This window comes from Myodes glareolus, chromosome 4, assembly GCF_982192425.1.
Source record: "Myodes glareolus chromosome 4, mMyoGla1.1, whole genome shotgun sequence".
Taxonomy (NCBI): domain Eukaryota; kingdom Metazoa; phylum Chordata; class Mammalia; order Rodentia; family Cricetidae; genus Myodes; species Myodes glareolus.
The window spans coordinates 16103922-16125679 of record NC_142029.1 but is presented as its reverse complement, the minus strand read 5'-3'; the positions used below and the strand labels follow the sequence as shown (position 1 = coordinate 16125679).

Below are 21758 nucleotides of genomic sequence, written 5' to 3'. Positions count from 1 at the left end.
CACACACACACACACACACGGACTAGCTGGAGGAAACACTTGGATTCTAAACATTTTTAGATTTATTTATTATGCATACAGTGTCTGTCTGCGTGTATGCCTGCAAGCCAGAAGAGGGCGCCAGATCTCATTATAGGTGGCTGTGAGCCACCATGTGGTTGCCGGGAATAGAATTCAGGAACTCAGAAAGAGCAGCCAGTGCTCTTGATTGCTGAGCCATCTCTCAACAAGATAAAGGACATTCTAGGCCTCAGCCAAGATGTGGTTTCTCTCACTGTTGCAAGAGCTGTCCTCAGACCTCAAAACAGCTCCTGTGCTTTGAAACAACGCACATGATTTGGGGCAGGGGCAGGGTTGTCAGATCAAGTTCAGTTAGATTTGCAGATAATTTTTTGATGTTTTGTTTTGTTTTGTGTTTTGTTTGTTGGTTGGTTTTTCTTTTTCACTTTTTTTTTTTTTTTTTGAGACACAGTTTCTCTGTAGCTCTGGAACTAGCTAGTGTAGACCAGGCTGGCCTCGAAATCACAGAGATCCACCTGCCTGGGATTAAAGGCATGCGCCACCACCACCCAACAGGTTGGTTGGTTTTTCAAGACAAGATTTCTCTGTAGCTTTGGAGCCTGTCCTAGAACTCACTCTGTAGACCAGATTGGCATCAAACTCACAGAGATCCACCTGCCTCTGCCTCCCAAGTGCTGGGATTAAAGGTGTGCGTCACCACTGCCCAGCTTTTGAGACAGAGTCTCGTGTTGCCCAGTGTGACTTAAACTCACTACATAGCTACAGGTGGTCTTGAACTCCTGCTCATCCTGCCTCAGCCACCCAACTGTCGAGAATACTGGCCTGCACCACCACCACACAGACTCTGATAAATTATTAATAAATTAATAATAAATAGGTCTTTTTACCAGGCAGTGGTAGTACGCACGTTTAATCGCAGCACTAGGAAGACGGAGGTAAATGGATCTCTGAGTTCTGAGTTTGAGGCCAGTCTAGTCTAGAGAATTGAGTTCCAAGATAGTCGGGGATACACAGAGAAACCCTGTCTTGAAAAAAACAAAAACAAAAAGGGGAGATTGGCCCTTGACTCTTCACTCTTATGGACCACTGTCAATATTGACGGTGTGTCATCGCGTATAATCTGTGCTTACACTTGGCCCGGAATAAACTTATTCTTTCTTTGAGGGAAAGTGGGTTGTTGGTTGTTTTGGTTGGGGAGGTGTATGTTTGTGCATGCACGTGCGTGTGTGTGTGTGTGTGTGTAATATATTGCACGGGACATCGTCCCTACCCTGAAAATTATTCAAAATTCAAATCTGGCTGAATTGTTGACTCTGAATTTTGTTTTGGTTGGTTTTCATTATTGTTGTTGTTTTGTTTGCGGTTTTTTCTTTGTTTTATCTTGTTTCATTTTGTTTTGTCAAGATGGGATTTCTCTGTGTAGCCTTGGTTGTCCTGAAACTAACTCTAAACGAGACTGGCCTCAAACTCACAGAGATCTATCTGCCTGCCTCTGCCTCCCAGGCGCCAGGATTAAAGGTGTGCGCCACCACCACCCAGGAACTCTGTATTTTAATTTGCTAAACCAAACTTAACAAACACTGGTATGTGGCATACAGTAGGAACCCAGACAGAAATAAAGGATGGAAGGCGGCTTTGGACACACAAGCAGTTGTGCTGGGATGAAAGAGTTCTGCATTTTATAATAAAGTCCTTCGTCATAGAATTCATCACATCTTTAAAACTATGCACTTTTTTAAAAGCAACAACACAAATCTCAGGACTGGAGAGATGGCTTGGTGGTTAGAAGTGCTTGCTGTCCTTACGGAGGACCTGAGTTCCACCCCCAGCACCCACATCTGCTAACTCACAACCTAACTCCAGCTCCAGGGACCCATCATCCTCTTGTGGCCTCTGTGAACTGCACTCATAATGGCAGAGACACGCATACATGTAAATAAAAATATTTTAAAATAAATCTCAAGAAACACCCTGCTGGCAGCCACCATAGTGTGAAGTTGAGCCCAGACCTCAAGTTGGCTGGTACCTGTAGGGAGAGCTCTCTCAACTCCAGTGGAATCAAGTCTCTGGTGGGAGAAGAGTCACTGAAATAGCAAAGCCTCACCCCTTGCTACCCCTCAGGTGAAAAACCTCAGTTCATGAGGCAGGTCCAGTTCACTGGAACAAGAACAATGTGAACACCCAAAATGACCTGACACATTTCTGCCTTCTTTGATCCTTAAGGTAAGAAAAATGCCGGGAGGTGATGGTGCACACCTTTAATCGCAGCACTCGGGAGGCAGAGGCAGGCATATCTCTGTGAGTTCGAGACCAGCCTGGACTGCAAAGTGAGTTCCAGGACAGTCAGGGCTACACAGAGACGATTTGTCTTGAAAACAAAGGGGGCGGCGCGGGGGAGGGGGGGAGCCTGAAATCCTCACCATTTTGGAGGTCTGTGAAATTGCCCTTTAAAAATGTTCGGTCAATATCACATTGACTCCAAATAACGGAACAAGGGTTCTAGCCAGACCACGGAGTTTCTCATTAGTTCACGAACATTGATACAACACGCCAGAACCGTTCAACATCCTTATGTACCCGCTCACAAAAACACTGCTGCACCTGTACAAATCACAAATAGTCACTCCCCTCCAGAGAACTCGACAAGTGTGCGGCCCAAGGCTATGCTGCGCACTCAACACCTCGCTTTTCCAGATCAGCGATCCTATCCTGGCCCCGACTTCCCTAACCGGCTCCTCCGCCCTCCCCCAGAACTGGAGGCGTCAACCCTGAGAACTACAACTCCCAAGCACCCCCGCCTTGCCTTCTACGGGACCGGTCGAGCGCACGGCTTCTGGGACTTGTGGTTCTATGCGGAAACAGCTCGGCTTTGTACACAGACTCCGTATCCCAGCATGCCGAGGAGCCGGAAGGCAAGCGCTCAGAGGGCACAGGGCCGCGGCGACCGCCGGGGGCGCGCAGGCGCGGCGTCCCTGTTTGTCGGCCCCGGAGAAGGGAGGAGGTACCGTCAAGTCAAAACCCTATCCCAGAAGGAGCTAAACGGTCTTGACTTGGGCCGGAACAAGATCCAGTACCCCGCAGAGCCTCAGAGTGGATGGAGGACGCCCAGCCTTGAGATCAACGCTAGCCCGGCCAGCCTGGCCGCTGGGCCTACGGAACCGGCCGGCAGGCGTGCCCAAGCCGCTCAGGGCCTACCCTCAGGTCCTCGGCCAGGAGCATAGGCTCTGGCCTGGCAGCAAGGCTTTCTCTTCCTCTTGGAGCTACAGCCGGACCAGACCGGAACCAGAGCCTTCCTAGAGAGCAGTGAGTAGCCGGGCCTGGGCCTCCCGTCGGGGCCGGACTGGGTCGAGGCCCCGGGGAGGCCCCTAGGCCACCTTCCTCACCTTTCCTCAAGCCGACGTCCGCCGGGAAGATGCAACGTGCTCTCCCCGGTGCCCGCCAGCATCTGGGGGCCATCCTGGCCAGCGCCAGCGTGGTGGTGAAGGCGCTGTGCGCCGTGGTACTGTTCCTCTATCTCCTTTCCTTCGCCGTGGACACGGACTGCCTGGCGGTCACCCCGGGCTACCTATTTCCACCCAACTTCTGGATCTGGACCCTGGCCACCCATGGGCTGATGGAACAGCACGTGTGGGACGTGGCCATCAGTCTGGCCACAGTGGTGGTGGCCGGGCGATTACTAGAGCCCCTCTGGGGAGCCTTGGAGCTGCTCATCTTCTTCTCGGTGGTGAATGTGTCCGTGGGGCTTCTGGGGGCCTTCGCCTACCTCCTCACCTACATGGCTTCTTTCAACTTGGTCTACCTGTTCACTATTCGTATCCATGGCGCCCTGGGTTTCCTGGGTGGTGTCCTGGTGGCACTCAAGCAAACTATGGGAGACTGTGTGGTCCTGCGAGTGCCCCAGGTCCGCGTCAGCGTAGTTCCCATGCTGTTGCTGGCTTTGCTGCTGCTGCTCCGGTTGGCCACGCTGCTCCAGAGCCCGGCCCTGGCTTCCTACGGCTTTGGACTGCTGTCCAGTTGGGTGTATCTTCGCTTCTATCAGCGCCATAGCCGGGGCCGAGGGGACATGGCTGACCATTTTGCTTTTGCCACCTTCTTCCCGGAGATCCTGCAGCCTGTGGTGGGGCTGCTAGCGAACCTGGTGCATGGCCTCCTGGTGAAAGTCAAGATATGCCAGAAGACCGTAAAGCGCTATGATGTGGGAGCCCCATCATCCATCACTATCAGCCTCCCAGGCACAGACCCTCAAGACGCCGAGCGGAGAAGGTAACTGGGAATCTTCCAGAATCTTGACTAGCTAGACTTGGTCACAGGCCATCTATTGAGGAGCTTGCTCTATATAGGCAGGAGAACTACAGCCTGGAGTTGGGGGCAGCCTCCGAACGGATTCAGGATTGGGCCTTGAGGAAGGAACTCAGTGTGTAGGCTTCTGGGCTCTGGTGTGTGTTTCTCACCACTTGGCCACTTAACCAGTTTACAGACTGCCCAGTCACCTTTGGTCTGGCCTCAGAATTTCCAGATTCGAGACACTGGTCCTGTAGGAGACAGAGACTGTTGGTCCCTTTCTCCTGTGATGGAGAGGGGAACAATGTCTGTGTCCTTAAGTGTTTCCTTCCACTTAATGCAGGATGCTTGGGGTATTACTAAACTTAATCCTCTTTCAGGCATGTGTCACCACACATAGGGGACAGGCTGAATGACCCACTGTGGGCACCTACTGACCACAGCAGGCAGGTCTGAGACCTACAACCCAGGGTGTCTACAGCATCAGTAATTTCACTGGACACTGTAGTCAAGGCAGGAGAAAGCTTTTACTTCCTCAGACCTGTGGACTCTTTATAGTGTCCAGTGTTATTTTTGAGACTTTTCAGGCCATCTCTCCCAAGCCTGCTGCTCAGCCTTTGTCAGAGGTTCCTGCCTTTGCTCACCTGCGAGGCGGGTTCCTGACCTCAGTGGAGGAATGCTCTCGGGCTTATTCACTCCTGCTGCTGCTGCTGCTGCGGTGTAGACGAGTGTAGAACACATCTTCCTTGAGGGAGTTACCAGCAGTAGGTGAGGAAACACACCCGGGCATGCTGCAGGCCTAATTCTGGGCCCTACAGCTCAAAGGTTTTTGGGGGTGTCCTAACGACAATTCCATCTTGACCTCATTTAATAGAGGAAGGCTGAACTTTCCAGCTGTTTGAATGGGATTGGACCAGAGGTTACCCTTGCCCCAGTAAGAGGTCTTGAATTGCTGTGATTGACTGGTCATTCAAAAAACCACTGTCTAGGATCAAGAAAATGGACAGAAAAGGGAGAGTGGCGATTGGGGCAAGAGACGGGTTCCTGGCATAGTCTGATAGTTCTTGGCTTACGTGGAGTGGGCATTACTCTTACAAACAATTTGTCCTCTGACTGTATGCCACTCTCAGACCCAGAGGACTACAAGCAGGAAGTAGGAAATTGACTACCGGCAAGGACATCTCCTAGAGTAGTCTGGGGAGTGACAGAGAAGGTGTGTTACTGGGCCAGGTTGGAGTGTGTTGGGTTTTTAATGCCCTTGTCCCTGTTGCTTTTCCTATCTTTTTCCTTGGCATGGTAGACTCTTTGATCTTGGAAGCCTTTAGTGGTAAATAGGCTGAGCCACCGGGGTCCACAGTGACCAGCTACAAGTGCCCACTTGACCTTCTGGGGCCAGACTGCTGAAGACTTGGGACCTTGTTCTTCACTGAGGCTGTGTTGCTCAGTGAGTAGGGCACATCTTCCTTGAAGGAGTTCCCTGCTGGTGTCCAAGGTGTGGAAAAGCACCCAAAGCATGCTGCAGGCTAGTTCTGGGCCCTACAGCTTGAGTCTTTCTGGGTATCTACATAAAATTCCCAGGTGTATTTTCTCACCAAGTCTGCCCCCTGACAATAGGGTGTGCTCTGTGCATGCCCACGTGGGCTATTTCTCTTCTACCTGGGCTCTGCTAAGACTTGGGTGGCTTTGGGAAGCTTCTTAGGAAGATTATCATAGTTAGGAAGGGTGAAATGATTGAAGTTGATGCTGCTTCATTAACCCCTTCCCTAGCTGAGCCTGGTGAGACAGGCCCATAATCCCCTCTGCTCAGGAGGCTGGGACAGGAGGATCATGAGTTCAAGGTCTGCCTGGGCTATAAGAGCTAGCTTGAAGCCAGCATGGAGGGTTTTATTAACAAGACTTGCCTTAAAAAAATGATTCGTTAAAAAAAAAAAAAAAAGATTTGTTTGTTTTAAGTGCTGGGAATATAGCTCTGTGGTAGAGTGCTAGCCCTAGGTTTAATCCATAATAGCACACAAATGAAGGACCCTGTCTCTGGATATGACACCTGTGCACAGGCAGGAGTTCATCCCTAGGGACTAAGACATTCCACCTGTCTGCCCTGAGGCACTAGATCCATCTCCAGCCAACAAACTCCGGAAGCAGGCCTGTGAGGTGGACTGCAGCCTTCGACTAGAGGTCTGTCGAGGACTAGGAAGCTCCACATTCTAATTGGCAAAGCAGATCCTGGGCCAGTCTCCTGGACCCTGCATGAGGAAGGGAAACCATGGGACCAGTCTGGGAACCAATCTCTGGTGGGAGGAGTTGGCCTTCTGAGGAAGATTGAAGAGTGTGTGCCTCTCCCGAGACCAATATGACCTGTCTTCTCTTTTCTGGCTTTAGGCAACTGGCCCTAAAGGCTCTCAATGAGCGGCTGAAGAAAGTGGAGGATCAGTCTGTCTGGCCCAGCATGGATGATGATGAAGAGGAGGCTGGGGCAAAAAAGGACAGTCCTCTGCCCTCAGAAAAAGCTTCCACACCCACAGGGAAGGGGACTGCCCCAGAATCCAGTCTCATTACCTTTGAGGCATCTCCTCCAAAACTGTAACTCCAGACCACTGAGTGTAGCTCCTCTGCCCCCACGCCCTCCCTGATGTGTCTCAGCTACTCCAGGGCACTGACTGCTCTGAGGAGGGGGAGGAGGGCCTTCTGGGGGTCTCTTTGGCCTTCTGCTGTTTCTCAGCAACACTACATGGGACCCTTGCTACCTGGTTCCAACTCCAGACAACCACAGTGCCAGGTATGGGGCCTCTGAGCATCAGCCAGTCCAGACCCCCATTTGTGGTAAGACTGTACCTCAGCAGGTACAGTTCCTCACCAAGGCAGTGGCTGCAGGGGCACCGGTGTTGCAGCTCCTGGGCCAGCCGTCACATTGGAAACTGGTTGCCAACAGCCCTGAGCCAAGGCAAGGATTTGAATTTGCCAAAAATGTCCTGGGGGCCCAACCAGTATGGGTCTGTACATCTCTGCCCGCCCCCAGACTGCATTCATGTCAGGGTTTCTTGTGCCCTTCTGCTGTGGCAGTGACTGTCTAGCCAGAGCCACCACAGCTCCCAGGTATTTTCTACAGGACCACCTGAGCGGGCAGCCAAGCCCAGCCTCACAGTATCAATAAAGCGGTTCTTTGAGGTGTGGCTCCCTGGCTCCGTTAGGCCACCTTGTGCAGCCCTCTCGTCCTTACCAAATGCAAAATTAAATGTGTTTTCTGGGTCCTAGGGCTCAGTTCCATGGCAACTCCACCTCACTAAGAATTCCATTGCCCCACCTCTTCTCTACTACATGCCTGCTACTAAGCAATCTGGTCAGAGCTATTACCTCAGTCCCTTACTCCTTTTTATCTCCTCAGTCTATTAGGAAGGCCCTGTGCAAGAGGACCTGACAGCTGAAGTCCTCTCCATCTTAAGGAGTTATCTTAGGCAGGGCAAAGTGGCAAATGCCTATAATCCCTATCTCAAAGAAAAACCTGTGGCTGAAGGTGGAGCTCAGTCGCTAGGAGCACTTGTTTAGTGTTTACAGAGCTCTGGTTTGAGTCCCAGCACTGCGTAAGAGGGGCATGGTACATATACACATGGTATATATGGTCACACTGTTATCCCAGTGCTCAGAAGTGGAGGCAGAGGATCTGAGATTGAGCTATCATCCTTGGCCACACAGCAGGTTCAAAGCCCACACGGGAGATGTGAAACTGTCTGAAATCAAAAGGAAAGTTTTTCTTGTTTATGATTCAACTTTCTTTTTCGAGAAAGGGTCTTACTATTATAGCTTTGGCTTCGTTGACCAGGCTGGTCTTGAACTCACAGAGATCCACCTGCGACCATAACTAACCTTGGTTCAGGTCGAAGTTGTGCCCTGTGCAGGAAACCTGTGGAAACAGTCCTTCTCCCTCCCGCCACTGAGCTAACCATGTTCCCAGACTCCAGGACTTCGCTGGAAACAGCTGTGCTGTCCACATGCCACCTACTAATGCACTGGGTGTAGCAGAAAGCTTAGAGGCAGGATTCTGGGAGAACGCCACCCAGGGGTCCCAGCGGCACTGCTCCTCCCATAGTCTTTCCAGTTTTTTTATTTTCAGTTTTCTGTTTATTTTATTTTTTTCATTCATGATTCTGGACATACCAATACAAATCTAAGCTGTATGGCTGGGGAGTCAGTGTTGCAACCCCAACTTCATCAGACACATGATTTGGGCTCCCCTGAGCTGATAGCAAGAAAAGAAAAGGGAGGGCACTCCATCACGAGGAGCAGAAATGTCAACCAATCTACCTGAGTGCCCTAGTACCTGAATGTTCCCTGACAGGGTCAAGCAGGTTTATAGCCCCAGGTCCTATGCTGAGGTGCAAATCCAGGCTTCCTGGTATCTGGGAAGGTCATGGTTGGATCCTCTTGCGGTACAGGTAGGCATTGCTCACTTGGTTCATTATTACCAAGCTGGTAAGGACAGGGCACAGCAGAGCCAGGTACCAAGCACCACCAGTGACAGTACCAGTGAACCAGGATGAGTACATACCCAGCAGGAGGCTGGCACTACCCAGCAGGTAGCCCACCAACCCTGAAGTGGCATGGTAGAGTTTCAGCTTTGCCAGGGGCCATCGGGGCAGCAACTTGGGGTAGAGCAGCCCCACGCCCCCTGAACACTGCAGACCTGCCCACAGCACAGCTAACAGCCCTGCCTGCCCATGTCGGGTGGCCAGGTGTGCTTTTCCAAGCTGCTCTTTGTGGAGGATGACAAGCCCTAGACCCAACAGAGCACAGAGTAGGGCTAGCAGCTGAAGCACCCAGTGGCAGCGTGCTCGAACCTTCCGTGAGAGGGAACGCAGCAGTGAACTCTCCGGAGAAAACATCAGGAGTGCCTCGGTCATCAGGAAGGAGAACTAAGGAGACAAAGACTCAAATGAGAGTGCTGTATGCACCTTAGATAACCCTCCACTCAGGTGCACTCTGCCCCATCTTCCTTCATTCCCTTCCCCAAGGACAAGATGCTGCATTTGGTGAAACGGTGGAAGGCCCTGTGTGTGGGGCAAAATGTCTGCCCTGAGTAGTTAGGGACGGCTGCCTCTCCAGACTTCTCCCTAGGTACTTTTCTGAAATGTCAACTCTGCTAAGTTACCCAGCAAACAAGGTTTGAGACGTGGCAGTAATAAATGATTCACAAGCTTTGTTTGCCTCCCATGAGGCTGGATACAATTTCTCGGCAAGAGCTGTCCACATGGGTGCCCTGTTTCAGGGAAAATTAGATACATCACCATAAACTAAGGTTTTTAGGGACAGAGCAATCTCCAAATGTAATTTTTCAGCTTCCTGGCTGGAGATGAGAGAAGCCTCATTTTGTGCTTGGGTGAGCGTCCCCTATTTGTCCTGGTCTTGAACACCATCTTTCAACCCTTGGATATATGTCACAGGCAGTAGTTGGAACACACAACTCCTAAGCTGGCACTAGATGCCCTCAAGGATTCTGAGAGTCACCACCTATGCCCACACTCTACCCCTAAAAGTTACCCAGATCTACTACTTACAGCCAGAGACATAAGAACAGGGTGCCAGGAGAACAAACCTGGAATGAGAAGAGGAAGCCTCATGGAGCAGAGGGAAAAAAGAAACCAGCATGTCCAACCCTACAGCCTGAACGTGAACAGCCCACATTCACCTAAAGAGGTGCCAAAATGCGAATCCCTTTGTAACAAGCTCATCTTAGCCACCCACCCCTACTCACTTCCTGGGGCAGAGAGCATGCTCTGCCACTCCTCTGGCAGCTCCTTCTTCCAGCAGCTCCATGAGTCAGGAAAGAAATGCCAAGTCAAAAAGAAACCATGTACTCTCTGAAGCTTGGCCAGGCTGGCAGAGCCCCTGCACCGATCTACTCTCCCCAGGACGTAATATTCCTCAGCCAGCCAAGACTGTCCCCACGAGTTAAGCCCTTCACTTCCTATTGCCCCTATTCCCCAAGAAAAGTGGCTTTTCACTTCCCATAAGTCAACTATGAGTTCTATCTACTTACTGGAGCCAGGTTTGGCAAGTACAGTCACAAAGATGGTAAAGCCCAAGGCCACAAGGTGGGCTGCAGCCCCAGAGGCAGTGCGCAGAGCTCGGTAGATGTGCGACTCCGTCTCCACAGAAAGGGCCATGATCAGCCCAGCTGATAGCTGTACAGCCTGAAAGCATCGTAGGCGTTGGCAAGTGTGCCCACTGTCCAAGCCTCACTGAGGACAGTAATTTGGGACAGGAATGCCACTTTTTTTCCGGAGAAGTTAGGACAGGAGAAGAACAAAGTAGGCCCCAAGAACAGTCCCAACTTAACAAAGTCTACCTGTCAAACACCTGTATTTGAAGTGGTACTGATCGCATCGTAAAGGTGGGAATGCGTGAGGACAAGTAAAACTACAAATCCCAAAATGCAGCACATCATCACTAGCCGGAACGGAAGGCGCGGAGCACTACGGGAATTGTAGTTCCCAGTCGCTTTCCAGTTAAGCGTGAGTCTCTTTGCACATTGCCTCCCCACGTGCACCTAGCACGCTGTACCTCCACGGTAGGAATTTTCCTTTCTCACCTGTTTCTCAGGTTCGACGCAGTGACTTCCTCCAAAATAAACCGGACCCCCGGGCCCGCCAGCCGCGCCACCGCTCCTTTACGGAGGCACTTCACTTCCGGGTGCGTTGTCCACCCACCCAAGACTTCCTGGGACAAGCCCCCTCCCAGCCCATCCAGCGCCAGCCCCGCCTCCGAGGCGCGCTGCGCAGGCGCTGTTGAGTTGACGGAGCTTTTGGTTGGCGTTCACTAACCTGTGTAACCTAGCTCAGGCCTCTTTCTCTTTTTGACAGGTGTTCCCAGGGGTGGAGGCGACCACCACACGAAAGACAAGTGACTACAGACTCAGGACCAGTCAGCGCCATGGGCAGCAGCTGCCGCATCGAATGCATATTCTTCAGCGAATTCCACCCAACGCTAGGACCCAAAATTACCTATCAGGTGCCTTTCACACTCCCGGGACCGGACGAGGAGAGGGATGCTCTTCGGAGCTCACCAGGCTGCCTGGAGGGATTGTGGGTCCCTGTGCTACCTCCAGGCTTATCACTCCATTCCTTGAATGGAGAGGATACACAGACCCAGGTCTTTGGTTTCTAGTAGGGGAGGGAGATTTGCCACACAAGCGGATTTTGTGGCAAATCAGGCTATAGGATTCAGGGAGGTGATCGGTCTCATGGAGGGTTAAATGACCCAAGAGAGTCACTGAATTGAGACACAAATGATGTGTAAAAGTTAGGTGAGAGTAGAGTATTCCAGGCAGTGGGAATAATGAACGCAAGAGCCAGGAAGCTTTCCGAAGCATAGCATGTGTTTGGAAACACAAAAGAGTGAAATACTAGGCAGATGAGGGAAAGAAAACAGTAGCGGACTTGTGCCTGGGTGGGATGTATAACCACCCAATCCCAGTGTCTGAGGGCATCTCATCATTGCCCCCCCGCAGGTCCCTGAGGATTTCATCTCCCGAGAACTGTTTGACACTGTCCAAGTGTACATCATCACCAAGCCTGAGTTACAGAACAAGCTTATCACTGTGTGAGGTCCTGGTGGGGTGGGAGCAGAAGGGTCCCAGACTGGCTTGTGGGCGGGCTGACTCTCCTCTACCCATCCAGCACGGCCATGGAGAAGAAGCTGATTGGCTGCCCTGTGTGCATTGAACATAAGAAGTACAGCCGCAATGCCCTCCTCTTCAACTTGGGCTTCGTGTGTGATGCTCAGGCCAAGACTTGTGCCCTTGAACCCATTGTCAAAAAGCTGGCTGGCTACTTGACCACACTGGAGGTCTGCAACATGATGGGCTTGGGTGCATGGCAGGCACAGCTGGGGAAACGGTTCCCATGTCTCCAATCCCTAGCCTCCGACAGCTAGTTCAGAATGCAGCCAGCTCTGAGTCTACTCAACTATGTTGTCCATGTTCTGTCCAGCTTGAAAGCAGCTTTGTGTCCACAGAGGAGAGCAAGCAGAAGTTGGTACCTATCATGGCCATCTTACTGGAAGAACTAAATGCCACTGGCCGGTGCACTCTACCCATTGGTATGGGCGGCCTCTCTCGGGACAGTATATGAATAGAGGAAGGAGGGGAGAGCACAGAAATGAGTGTAGCCGCTGCAGGAGGACAGGATTCTTGGACAAGTTGGTGGGGAAGAGATAGCTGTGGGTTGAAGCAATGATGTCTGAGAGTTCGGTATTCATGGGGGTGGAGGAGCAGGCAGCAGAATTCTTCAGCACTACTGAAGAAGTATCTTGGCAACATTCTTCCCCCTCTCTGGGCCTTAGTTTCTTGCTCCATAAAAGAGGAAGAATGATCCTCCCAGGACCCACCTGCCTGCCTCAGTTAATGCCCGGAGAGTTAAGAGTTAAGTAGTGGCTGAGGGCCCCTTGGGAAAGATGACACTGAGGATGTGGTGGGGTCCCCACAGATGAATCAAACACCATCCACTTGAAAGTGATTGAGCAGCGGCCTGACCCTCCTGTGGCTCAGGAGTATGATGTGCCCGTCTTTACCAAAGACAAAGAGGATTTCTTCAACTCTCAGTGGGACCTCACCACACAGCAGGTATACGGTATACAGGTCCTCTCTCAAGTATTACCACCTTGGGCCTCCCACAACCTTAGCTTCCGTTCACCCTTGCCGACCTTGCTTTCCTCTTTTCAGATCCTGCCCTACATTGATGGCTTCCGCCATGTCCAAAAGATCTCTGCTGAGGCGGATGTGGAGCTCAACCTGGTGCGCATTGCCATTCAGAACCTGCTGTGAGTGCAGATACAGTTATGCCCACTAGGGGGCCACCAGTCAGAGGGGAGCCAAAGGATCCTGAGTGTGGCGGTGGGAAGGCATGGTGTTTGGAAGCTAAGCGCATCTGTTTCCCCCAGGTACTATGGTGTTGTGACACTGGTCTCCATCCTCCAGGTAGGTGGGACTGGGATATAGTTAAGTAAAATGGGAACCATATGGCCTGGACCAGATCAAGCCAGACCCCCAAGTACATCATTCAGGTCCTTATGCCCCGCTGTGTTCTAGTACTCCAATGTGTACTGCCCGACCCCAAAAGTCCAGGACCTGGTAGATGACAAGTCCCTGCAGGAGGCATGCCTCTCCTACGTCACCAAACAAGGTAGTGGCAAACCCTGTGGGAGACCGATCTGGGGAGGACAGGGCCACCTAGGAAGCTGACTGTGGCACCCACAGGGCACAAAAGGGCCAGTCTCCGAGACGTATTCCAGCTGTACTGCAGTCTGAGCCCCGGCACCACTGTGCGAGACCTCATCGGACGCCACCCCCAGCAGTTGCAGCACGTCGATGAGAGGTCAGAGGGCATTCTCTGGCTTGTGCGCTGGGTTCTTGGTTCTTGGTCTTGAGTCCCTAGGGAGGAGCCTCGAGTCTAATAGGAAGCAGGAGATTCCCAATGAGTATAAGTATATGGCCCACTAGTCCAGGCAGCCTTTCTGGAGATGGTGACCTTGGAGGCCACCCTGGCCTGTAAGGCACTGAAGGAAAGGTTGGCTAGGCTGGGGTACCAGCGCTCTTCCCCAACCATCACTTCAGGAAGCTGATCCAGTTTGGGCTTATGAAGAACCTCATCCGGAGACTACAGAAGTATCCAGTTCGAGTGTCTCGGGAGGAACGGAGCCACCCTGCCCGCCTTTACACAGGCTGCCACAGCTATGATGAGATCTGCTGCAAGACAGGTGGAGGCAGGCGGGGCAGGCTGGGTGAGGTGAGGGCTGACTGACCCTGCAAGGCAGCTGACCTTGCCTCCCTCATACCACCAGGCATGAGCTACCACGAACTGGATGAGCGGCTTGAAAACGACCCCAACATCATCATTTGCTGGAAGTGAGGCTAACTGGAGCATATGGCTATGGCTACTTGCCCCTGCTACGCCCTCATTGGTCCACGGGGGCCAGAAAAGTAGGCTAGGACGTATGGTCTGGAGATGATCCTCGGTTCTATGAATCAAGTCATCTCCTTCGTCCTTTGGAGTTTTGAATACTGGCTCAGCCAAGGCTCAGCCAATCACTAAAGATTGTGCTAGTCATGCCGGCTAGCCTGGCCTGGCTGGAGTGCCATCTAGTGGACAGAAGTGACAATGGCCAAGTAAACAGTATGGTTTTGGTTTGGTCTGGTTTGGTTTTTGTCTTATTGCGAGGGGAGTGATTTTTTTGAGACAGGATCTCACTATGTAGCTTTGGCTGTCCTGGGATTCACTGTGTAGCCCAGGCTGGCCCTCAACTCATAGAGCTCTGACTGCTGGGATTAAAGGTGTGCACCACTACACCTAGGCACTCATAAGTTTCTAATATGGTGTTTTGTTTTTTTTTGTTTTTTTTTTTTGCAGTGGGCTGGGGGGAAAAGTGTGTGTTTTGAGACATCTGTGTAACAGATGACCTTGAACTTCTGAGTCTCCTGTCTCTGGTTCCTGGGTTACACTTACACTCCCACGCCCCGTGTATACCGTGCTGGGTCCAAGTCTTTGTGCATGCTAGGCAAGTCCTCTACCGACTCAGCTATGACCAAAGCTCTGGGCCTGTAAACCAAAAGAGCCAGACTCAGAAGGGACCAAGAGATACTCCGGATTAGAATGCCAAGAAAGACCTTACTTGGGAGACAGAAGCTGGACCTTGCAGGAAGAAGAGTATTCCAGAAGAAATAAGTTCAAAACCCTAAAGCAAGGGCCAAATGTAGTAATGCATTCTTGTAATAACCAACACTCAGGAGGCTGGTGTAGGAGAGTTGCTTCAGGTTCAAGGACAGCTTGGATATATGTGTTTAAAGCCAGCCTGGGTGACATAGTAACACCTACCTCAAAAAACCAAAGGAGTGTATGAGGAACTGAAGCGAAGCCAGTGAGGCTAGGGCAGAGAAACAAGCATGGGGTGCACACCTGAAACCCCAACATTTGGGAAGTTGACCAAGAAGGGGAGATTTGGACCAGCCCTGGCTCTACAGTGAGCTCCAGCTTGGTCTTAGCTGTATAATGAGACCCTGTCTCAAAGAGAGAGGGTGAGGTGCTGGAGAGGTGACTCAGAGGTTAAGATCACTACTGCTCCTGCAGAAGACCGGAGTTTAGTTCCCAGCACCCACGTGGGACAGCTCACAATTGCCTATGACTCCAACTCCAAGGGATTCAATGCCTCTGGCCTCCATGTGTAAGCATTATAGCGCAAATGGAAAGGTATCCTGGCAGCTGAGAGCCAAGGAATACCGCAATCACACCACACAACAGACCTCACACGAGAGATTTATTGGGAGGGGGAAAAAAACCAAGATGTTTGATGTTTTACTCTTGCTCTTTGGGGGACCTGCTACCCAGCTCCAAGTAAACACACAGGGAGACTTTTCCTTCCTTGTGAGTGCCTGGCCTTGGCTTGTTTTGTGCCAGCTTTTCTTAAATTATCCCAACTACCTTTTGCCTCTGGACTTTTTCCTTTTCTTACTTTCACTCTTACTCCATGGCTGGCTGGCTGGCTGGCTGGCTGGGTGGCCCCTGGGGTCCTCCCTTTGTTCTCTCCATTGCTCCTCTTCTTCCTCAGTTTTCCTTCTATTTATACACTCTGCCTGCCAGCCCCGCTTATCCTTGCTCCTGCCTCACTATTGGCCATTCAGCTCTTTATTAGACCATCAAGTATTTTAGACAGGCAAAGAATCACAGCTTTACAGAGTTAAACAAATGCAGCATAAACAAAAGCAACACACCTTAGAATAATATTCCCCAACACCAGGAGGGGGCTGCCTCTGCTGGAGCGAGAAACAGCAGCAAACTGAAAGGACACGGGGCTTATATAGAGCTTCTTGGGAAGTAGGTGGGACTTTTTAGGGTGGAGACTGGTGAAAATTCATGTCCAGAGATTGGGCTTTTTACTCTGTAGGATGGAGCAGGGTCCAGCAGTTAGGGTACTTAGAGTATTCTGTGAGTGGAACCTGGCCACTCCTGTGGCTCAAGGGGCTTACACCATGGGCACCTGCACACACATGTGCTTGTGCACAGACACATAATTTAAAAATAAACTTAGTAGGGGGATGGTACAAAAACTGAATCATGGAGGTGGGAGAGGGGGTGAGAGATAAGTCCTTCAGAGCTGGTAAGTGCTGTGGTCTAGCATTTTGGGTGCCAACAGGGCCATCCTGGAGGAGGGAATGTTAGGTGCGCATCTTTAGGACTCCTGGTTGCTGGGCTGAATCTGGGAACACAGGCCTTTGATTTCAGCACGAAAGAGACTGAGCAGAGGCTCACAGATCGCTATGGCTTGGAGGCCAATTTAATACACATAGGAAGTTCCAGGCCAGCCTGGGTCACAAAGTAGGACCCTGTCTCCAAAAAAAATAAAAGCCAGCTTCCGGGGAGAGTCTAGAGTGCAGTTACGTCGGTCTCATGAGAGACCGCTATAGTTACCCCATGAAAAGCTCAGACAGTGCGGCTGCAGGAGCGGTGAGGATCCAAGTTGTCCACAACTGCTCAGGCCCTGGAGAGGTGTGGCCAGTCTCCGGCAGCTTATTGGCAGGGAGGTGGGCGTGGCAAGCGGGGCATCAGAAGGACTCTACGCAGGCGCCAAGCTCACTCGTTTCCATGGCGACGAAATCGACGCGCCTCAACGGCTTAGCAACTGTTCTATGCCAGACTTTGGTCCCGCCACTGAAGTCTGTCAGTTTCCCCTATTCCGACTGCTGCATTACAACCGCCCAAAAGCCAAACTAGTCCTGGTCCCCCCAGCATGGGCGACCTGGAGCTGTTGCTGCCTGGGGAGGCTGATGTGTTGGTGCGGGGCCTGCGCAGCTTCCAGCTAAGGGAGATGGGATCCGAAGGGTGAGGCAGCTGCAATAGGTGGGGTCACCTGGTCCTCTAGTAGAGGAGCTGCCATTGGAGAAGGGGTGGCCCAGTGTGGAGGGAGCTCCAGGTGGGAGGCAAAGCTCTTTGGGAGAGAAGTGTGTGGCTTCTGCCGCACCTCTGGCCTCAGGACAGGATCACACAGGCTCCAGTAGATCCAGCCCCCACCTGCAATGTGCACTCCCGTTGCACATTTGTACACCCACTATCACACGTCCCTTGGGGGCAGGTGGAACAGGCAGCACGAGAACCTGGAGAAGCTGAACATGCAGGCCATCCTTGACGCCACTGTCAGCCAGGGCGAGCCCATCCAGGAACTGCTGGTGACCCACGGGAAGGTACGGTAAGGTCACAGGATTCCTTGTAGCACGAGTAATAAAAACCCAGAGACAGATGTTGGGGTTCAAGCTGAAGATCAGAAAAGCAAAGCAGCCATGCCCTGGCTCTTACCTCTACCTCAGACCAAAATGGGTGATCCTACCTCCAGGAAACCTCAGACTGAGACAGAGGAGACCTGACTCCTCCCATTTTATATTCCTCTCTAGAGCTGGGATTAAAGGCATGCACCACACCATCAGGCCTCTGTGGCTAGCTAGTGTGGCTGCTGGGATTAAAGGTGTGTACCAGTGTAGTTGCTTTGCACTTTGATCTCCAGTCAAGCTTTATTTATTAAAACACAAATAATGTACCATTATAATTTCTGCCTTTCTACTCTTCCTCTTGGGGACACTGGGTACCTGTTCTTCCTTCTGGCCTGGTATGCCTGTCATTCCTAAGTGGGGGAAAATGGGCTAGGTTTCTTCCATTTATTTTGAGATAAGGTGTTGATCCGCAACCCAGGCTGCTGTTAGCTCCCAAACTTCCTGTTTCTGACTCCCAAGTGCTGGGACTGCAGGCCTGCCCATCACTATACTTGGCTATGTTTCCTATTGTACCTAGGTGGATACAAAGGCTAATTAGGGAGACAGTCGTGGGTTCTAGACTTGCCTGGGCTGTCTTGCTCCTCCTAGAGCAACCAAGTGCTCATATCACCCTGAGTTGACTGAGGCCAAAAGAGACCCTCATTAAAGAGGAAGTGGGGCTTTCAAAGTGGGAAGAGCAGCCTTTCTTATATAAGAGGAGAAGGTAGAGACCAGGAAGATGCCTGGCGGGAGAAGGGGCCAGGGTAACCCTAGTGTGTGTAAAGGGGTTATCCTGCGAGAAAAAGGCAGAGCTGGGCACTGGGAGATGTGTAGACAGAGACTGCTCATTTGTTTCATGGCTTCCCAGACCCAAAATAATCACACAGAAACTATATTAAAATATTGCTTGGCCATTAGCTTAAGCATATTACTAGCTAGCTCCTTTATCTTAAATTAGCCCATTTCCATTATTTTATGTATTGCCACAAGACTTGTGGTTTACCAGCAAGATTCAGGGCATCTGTCTCCTTCAGCAGCTACATGGCATCTCTCTGACTCCGCCTACTCTCTCTCTACATCTCTGTATCTGCCTGGCTTTACTCTGTTAAGCCATTGGCCAAAAGCAGCTTCTTTACTAACCAATGGCAATAAAACACATTCACAGCATACAGAGGGGAATCAGGGATGGTCTAGGAATAGAACACAGTAAAGGGCCTAAGAGTGAGGCCACAGCACACAGCCTGGCAGACCAGGTGACAAAGACCAGAGTAAGGACATGAAAAGGAGGGCTGACCTAAAAGAGAAGCCTAGCTGGAGAGGCTGGGGTAAGGTACAAGAGGGACAGTAAAGTTTATCCACAGGTAAGGAGGCTACTATCCTGTCAGAGATATGGAAACACAGAAATGAAGGCTTTACAGTACATCAGGGACCCTGGGGTGCTTATGGAACCTGAGGGGCGGGTCTAAGGGCCCAGGAGAGTTGGAGAACTAAGCTGGGCTAAAGCAGGCGCCAGAGAGCTGTGATGCCAAGGCGGGTCCATGCCATCTCTCTTCCTCCCCTGCCCTTTGCAGGTCCCCACACTGGTGGAGGAGCTGATCGCAGTGGAGGTGTGGAAACAGAAGGTGTTCCCCGTGCTGTGCAGGCTAGAGGACTTCAAGCCCCAGAATACCTTTCCCATATACATGGTGGTGAGCTGGGCCTTCACAGGGTCCTGAAGACGAAAGCTAGCTAACAGCCCCCGTCTCTCCCTCACAGCCCAGCCCTGTTCTCTTTGGCAGGTACACCATGAGGCCTCCATCATCAATCTTCTAGAAACCGTGTTCTTCCACAAGGTGAAGCACCAGCCTTGTCAAGAAGCCATTTCTGCAGGCCCGAGCCTGGTGGGATGGATCTGTGGAGAAGGGTATCATCAATATCGAATACTGAAATAGCTCCTCCCTGCCCCCCAGGAGGTGTGTGAATCAGCAGATGACAGGATACTGGACTTAGTGGACTATTGCCACCGCAAGCTGACACTGCTGGTGGCCCGGACTGGCTGTGGTGACCCATCTGAGGAAGAACGGTCCCAGGATAATACCCCTATGCAAGTAAGTTAAGGTTTCCTGGAGGTGGCCAGACCTCGAAGTGAGGCCTCCAGAGGCAGGGGTGAACGCTATGTGCCCGCGCTCCCCCCACCAGGAGCTGCAGAAACAGGCCGAGACAATGGAGTTTGAGATCTCACTGAAAGCGCTCTCGGTGCTTCGCTACATCACAGACTGTGTGGACAGGTGGGCCACCCTCTAGCACCTGGGGCGGGCAGCAAAGGGCTGCACTATTCTGCTTGTAACTTCTGTTACCCCTCCCCCCTTACCCCTCCCCCCAGCCTTTCCCTGAGTACCTTGAACCGCATGCTCAGTACGCACAACTTGCCCTGTCTCCTGGTGGAGCTGCTGGAGCACAGCCCCTGGAGCCGGCGGGAAGGAGGTAAGGCCTCTCCCACCTGCCAGGACTTAACTGGCTGCTTCCAGAAGATCCTCATGGTTAATGGAAGCAGACAGCCGGACAGCCCGCACACTGAAGACACCAGGATGCCTCACCCAAAATAGGGCTAGATTTTTGACTCTGAGGCAGACAAGTCTGGGGGCCCGGGTTTTCTAACCTTGCCAGGCAGTTCTCAATCCTCCCATCCACACACTCCGGAGAATACAACGCCTGCATCCAGTGACCTAGTTCTCCTCCCCAGGCAAGCTGCAGCAATTTGAGAATGGCCGCTGGCAGACAGTGGCCCCCTCAGAGCAGCAGAGACTAAACAAGCTGGACGGGCAGGTGTGGATCGCCCTGTACAATCTGCTGCTCAGCCCAGAGGCCCAAGCCCGATACTGCCTTACAAGCTTCGCTAAGGGGCAGCTGCTCAAGGTGGGGAGCTCAGCTACCCTACCCAACCCTTCTGCCACCACCCCCACCCCACCCCCACTGCATCCCTGCCTGACCCTGTCCTCTTTCCACAACATCGGCTTCAGATGACATGGGAGCTAGTGAGACATAAACCCTCCAAGTACCCCCAACCCAGCTTAGGGACTCCCTCCGGCCAGGACCCGTTTCACAGTGGCCTTCCCTGGATCCCTTTGCAGCTTCAGGCCTTCCTCACGGATATACTACTGGACCAGCTGCCCAACCTTGCTGACCTGAAGGCTTTCCTGGCTCACCTGGCCCTGGCTGAAACCCAGCCCCCTAAGAAAGAGCTAGTGTTGGAACAGGTAGGCACCCAGACCGTTAGTAGCTCAGGGCCATGATCCACTTTGCCAGCTCCTTCCTCTCCTCTCCCTTACTTTCTCTTAGATCCCGGAAATCTGGGACCGGCTGGAGCGGGAGAACAAAGGCAAATGGCAGGCCATTGCCAAGCACCAGCTGCAGCATGTCTTCAGCCCCTCAGAGCGGGATCTGCGCCAGCAGGCACAGAGGTAAGGCCTGCTGCGAGCGTGGCTCAAGACAGGTGCATGGGACATAGAGGGCTTCTGTGCCCCTACCTGTCAGATCCAGTCACATCTTCTTGGCCCCTACCCCAGGTGGGCTGAAACCTACAGGCTAGACGTCCTAGAGGCCATAGCTCCAGAGAAGCCCCGCTGTGCTTACTGCAATGCCGAGGCCTCCAAGCGCTGCTCCAGATGCCAGAGTGTGTGGTATTGCTGCAGGTAAGGGGACCCCAGGACCTCCGTCCCCCTAAGCTCCAACCCTGGGTCCTCCCACATGCACTGTCACCCTCATGCAACCCACCCCCCCTGCAGGGAGTGCCAAGTCAAACACTGGGAGAAGCACGGAAAGACGTGTGTTCTAGCAGCCCAAGGTGACAGAGCCAAGTGAAGGCTGCAGGTTCTGAGGGCCGACGGAAGAGCTCACCCAGAATGTGACTCTGAGCCTCAGGAACTCTGCCTGGCCCCCCTGTCAGACCTCAATTTCCCTGGCGGTGAGTACAGCTGAGTCAAGTAGAGCTGCAAACCACCACCAGTCGACGTACAGTCAAGCAAAGGCTCTTCACTTCCTGCCCCACCCCGCGAATACGTAGAGAAGAGAACCGGGCCGCAGCATCAGCAAGCGGACAGACAGGGCTGGGGGGGTGTAAGCAGGGGCCGGATGTGGAGACCCTCTTCCTTTATCTCAGTAAAGCAGACCTCATGAAACACATCAGTGTGGC

At 52.2% G+C, this 21758-nt stretch overlaps 4 protein-coding genes across 6 annotated transcripts; 3 read left to right on the top strand and 1 right to left on the bottom strand.

Annotated features, from left to right (window-relative positions):
- Positions 1–2945: 2945 nt before the first annotated feature.
- Tmem115 (transmembrane protein 115) lies at positions 2946–7466 on the top strand. The gene is made up of 2 exons (XM_048423235.3): positions 2946–4284; positions 6682–7466. Exons 1-2 carry the CDS (start codon positions 3434–3436, stop codon positions 6884–6886), a joined length of 1056 nt encoding a protein of 351 aa, XP_048279192.1. The 5' UTR covers positions 2946–3433; the 3' UTR covers positions 6887–7466.
- Positions 7467–8385: 919 nt separating this feature from the next.
- On the bottom strand, positions 8386–11044 carry Cyb561d2 (cytochrome b561 family member D2). 3 transcript variants are annotated; one of them, XM_048423236.3, is made up of 4 exons: positions 10886–11044; positions 10334–10487; positions 9852–9889; positions 8386–9209 (listed from the first exon to the last, which is right to left on the bottom strand). In XM_048423236.3, exons 2-4 carry the CDS (start codon positions 10458–10460, stop codon positions 8706–8708), a joined length of 669 nt encoding a protein of 222 aa, XP_048279193.1. In that variant the 5' UTR covers positions 10461–10487; positions 10886–11044; the 3' UTR covers positions 8386–8705. The 3 variants fall into 3 exon arrangements, with proteins under 3 accessions (XP_048279193.1, XP_048279194.1, XP_048279195.1); XM_048423237.3 differs by lacking the exon at positions 10886–11044 and adding an exon at positions 10643–10744; XM_048423238.2 differs by lacking the exon at positions 10334–10487 and having other exon boundaries at positions 10886–11030.
- A 23-nt stretch (positions 11045–11067) lies between these two features.
- Nprl2 (NPR2 like, GATOR1 complex subunit) lies at positions 11068–14482 on the top strand. The gene is made up of 11 exons (XM_048423234.3): positions 11068–11304; positions 11804–11895; positions 11973–12141; positions 12285–12393; positions 12780–12916; positions 13016–13113; positions 13234–13270; positions 13382–13475; positions 13550–13667; positions 13907–14049; positions 14134–14482. The coding sequence occupies exons 1-11, from the start codon at positions 11227–11229 to the stop codon at positions 14199–14201; spliced, it is 1143 nt and encodes a 380-aa protein (XP_048279191.1). The 5' UTR covers positions 11068–11226; the 3' UTR covers positions 14202–14482.
- A 2454-nt stretch (positions 14483–16936) lies between these two features.
- Zmynd10 (zinc finger MYND-type containing 10) lies at positions 16937–21748 on the top strand. The gene is made up of 12 exons (XM_048424422.3): positions 16937–17165; positions 17416–17524; positions 19159–19275; positions 19366–19419; positions 19537–19674; positions 19766–19854; positions 19950–20050; positions 20310–20482; positions 20698–20823; positions 20906–21027; positions 21133–21258; positions 21352–21748. The coding sequence occupies exons 1-12, from the start codon at positions 17074–17076 to the stop codon at positions 21425–21427; spliced, it is 1323 nt and encodes a 440-aa protein (XP_048280379.3). The 5' UTR covers positions 16937–17073; the 3' UTR covers positions 21428–21748.
- Positions 21749–21758: the final 10 nt, after the last annotated feature.

Bases quoted from the DNA above. Each gene is read 5' to 3' on its own strand.
- Tmem115 (XM_048423235.3), top strand. From the start codon at position 3,434: ATGCAACGTGCTCTCCCCGGTGCCCGCCAGCATCTGGGGGCCATCCTG. The intron at 4,285-6,681 runs GTAACTGGGAAT...TTCTGGCTTTAG, and splicing joins CAAGACGCCGAGCGGAGAAG to GCAACTGGCCCTAAAGGCTC.
- Cyb561d2 (XM_048423236.3), bottom strand. From the start codon at position 10,460: ATGGCCCTTTCTGTGGAGACGGAGTCGCACATCTACCGAGCTCTGCGC. The intron at 9,890-10,333 runs GTAAGTAGATAG...TTCTCATTCCAG, and splicing joins ACTTGCCAAACCTGGCTCCA to GTTTGTTCTCCTGGCACCCT. The intron at 9,210-9,851 runs GTAAGTAGTAGA...TTGTCTCCTTAG, and splicing joins CTGTTCTTATGTCTCTGGCT to TTCTCCTTCCTGATGACCGA.
- Nprl2 (XM_048423234.3), top strand. From the start codon at position 11,227: ATGGGCAGCAGCTGCCGCATCGAATGCATATTCTTCAGCGAATTCCAC. The intron at 11,305-11,803 runs GTGCCTTTCACA...GCCCCCCCGCAG, and splicing joins GACCCAAAATTACCTATCAG to GTCCCTGAGGATTTCATCTC. The intron at 13,114-13,233 runs GTGAGTGCAGAT...TGTTTCCCCCAG, and splicing joins ATTGCCATTCAGAACCTGCT to GTACTATGGTGTTGTGACAC.
- Zmynd10 (XM_048424422.3), top strand. From the start codon at position 17,074: ATGGGCGACCTGGAGCTGTTGCTGCCTGGGGAGGCTGATGTGTTGGTG. The intron at 19,675-19,765 runs GTAAGTTAAGGT...TCCCCCCACCAG, and splicing joins AGGATAATACCCCTATGCAA to GAGCTGCAGAAACAGGCCGA. The intron at 21,259-21,351 runs GTAAGGGGACCC...CCCCCCCTGCAG, and splicing joins AGTGTGTGGTATTGCTGCAG to GGAGTGCCAAGTCAAACACT.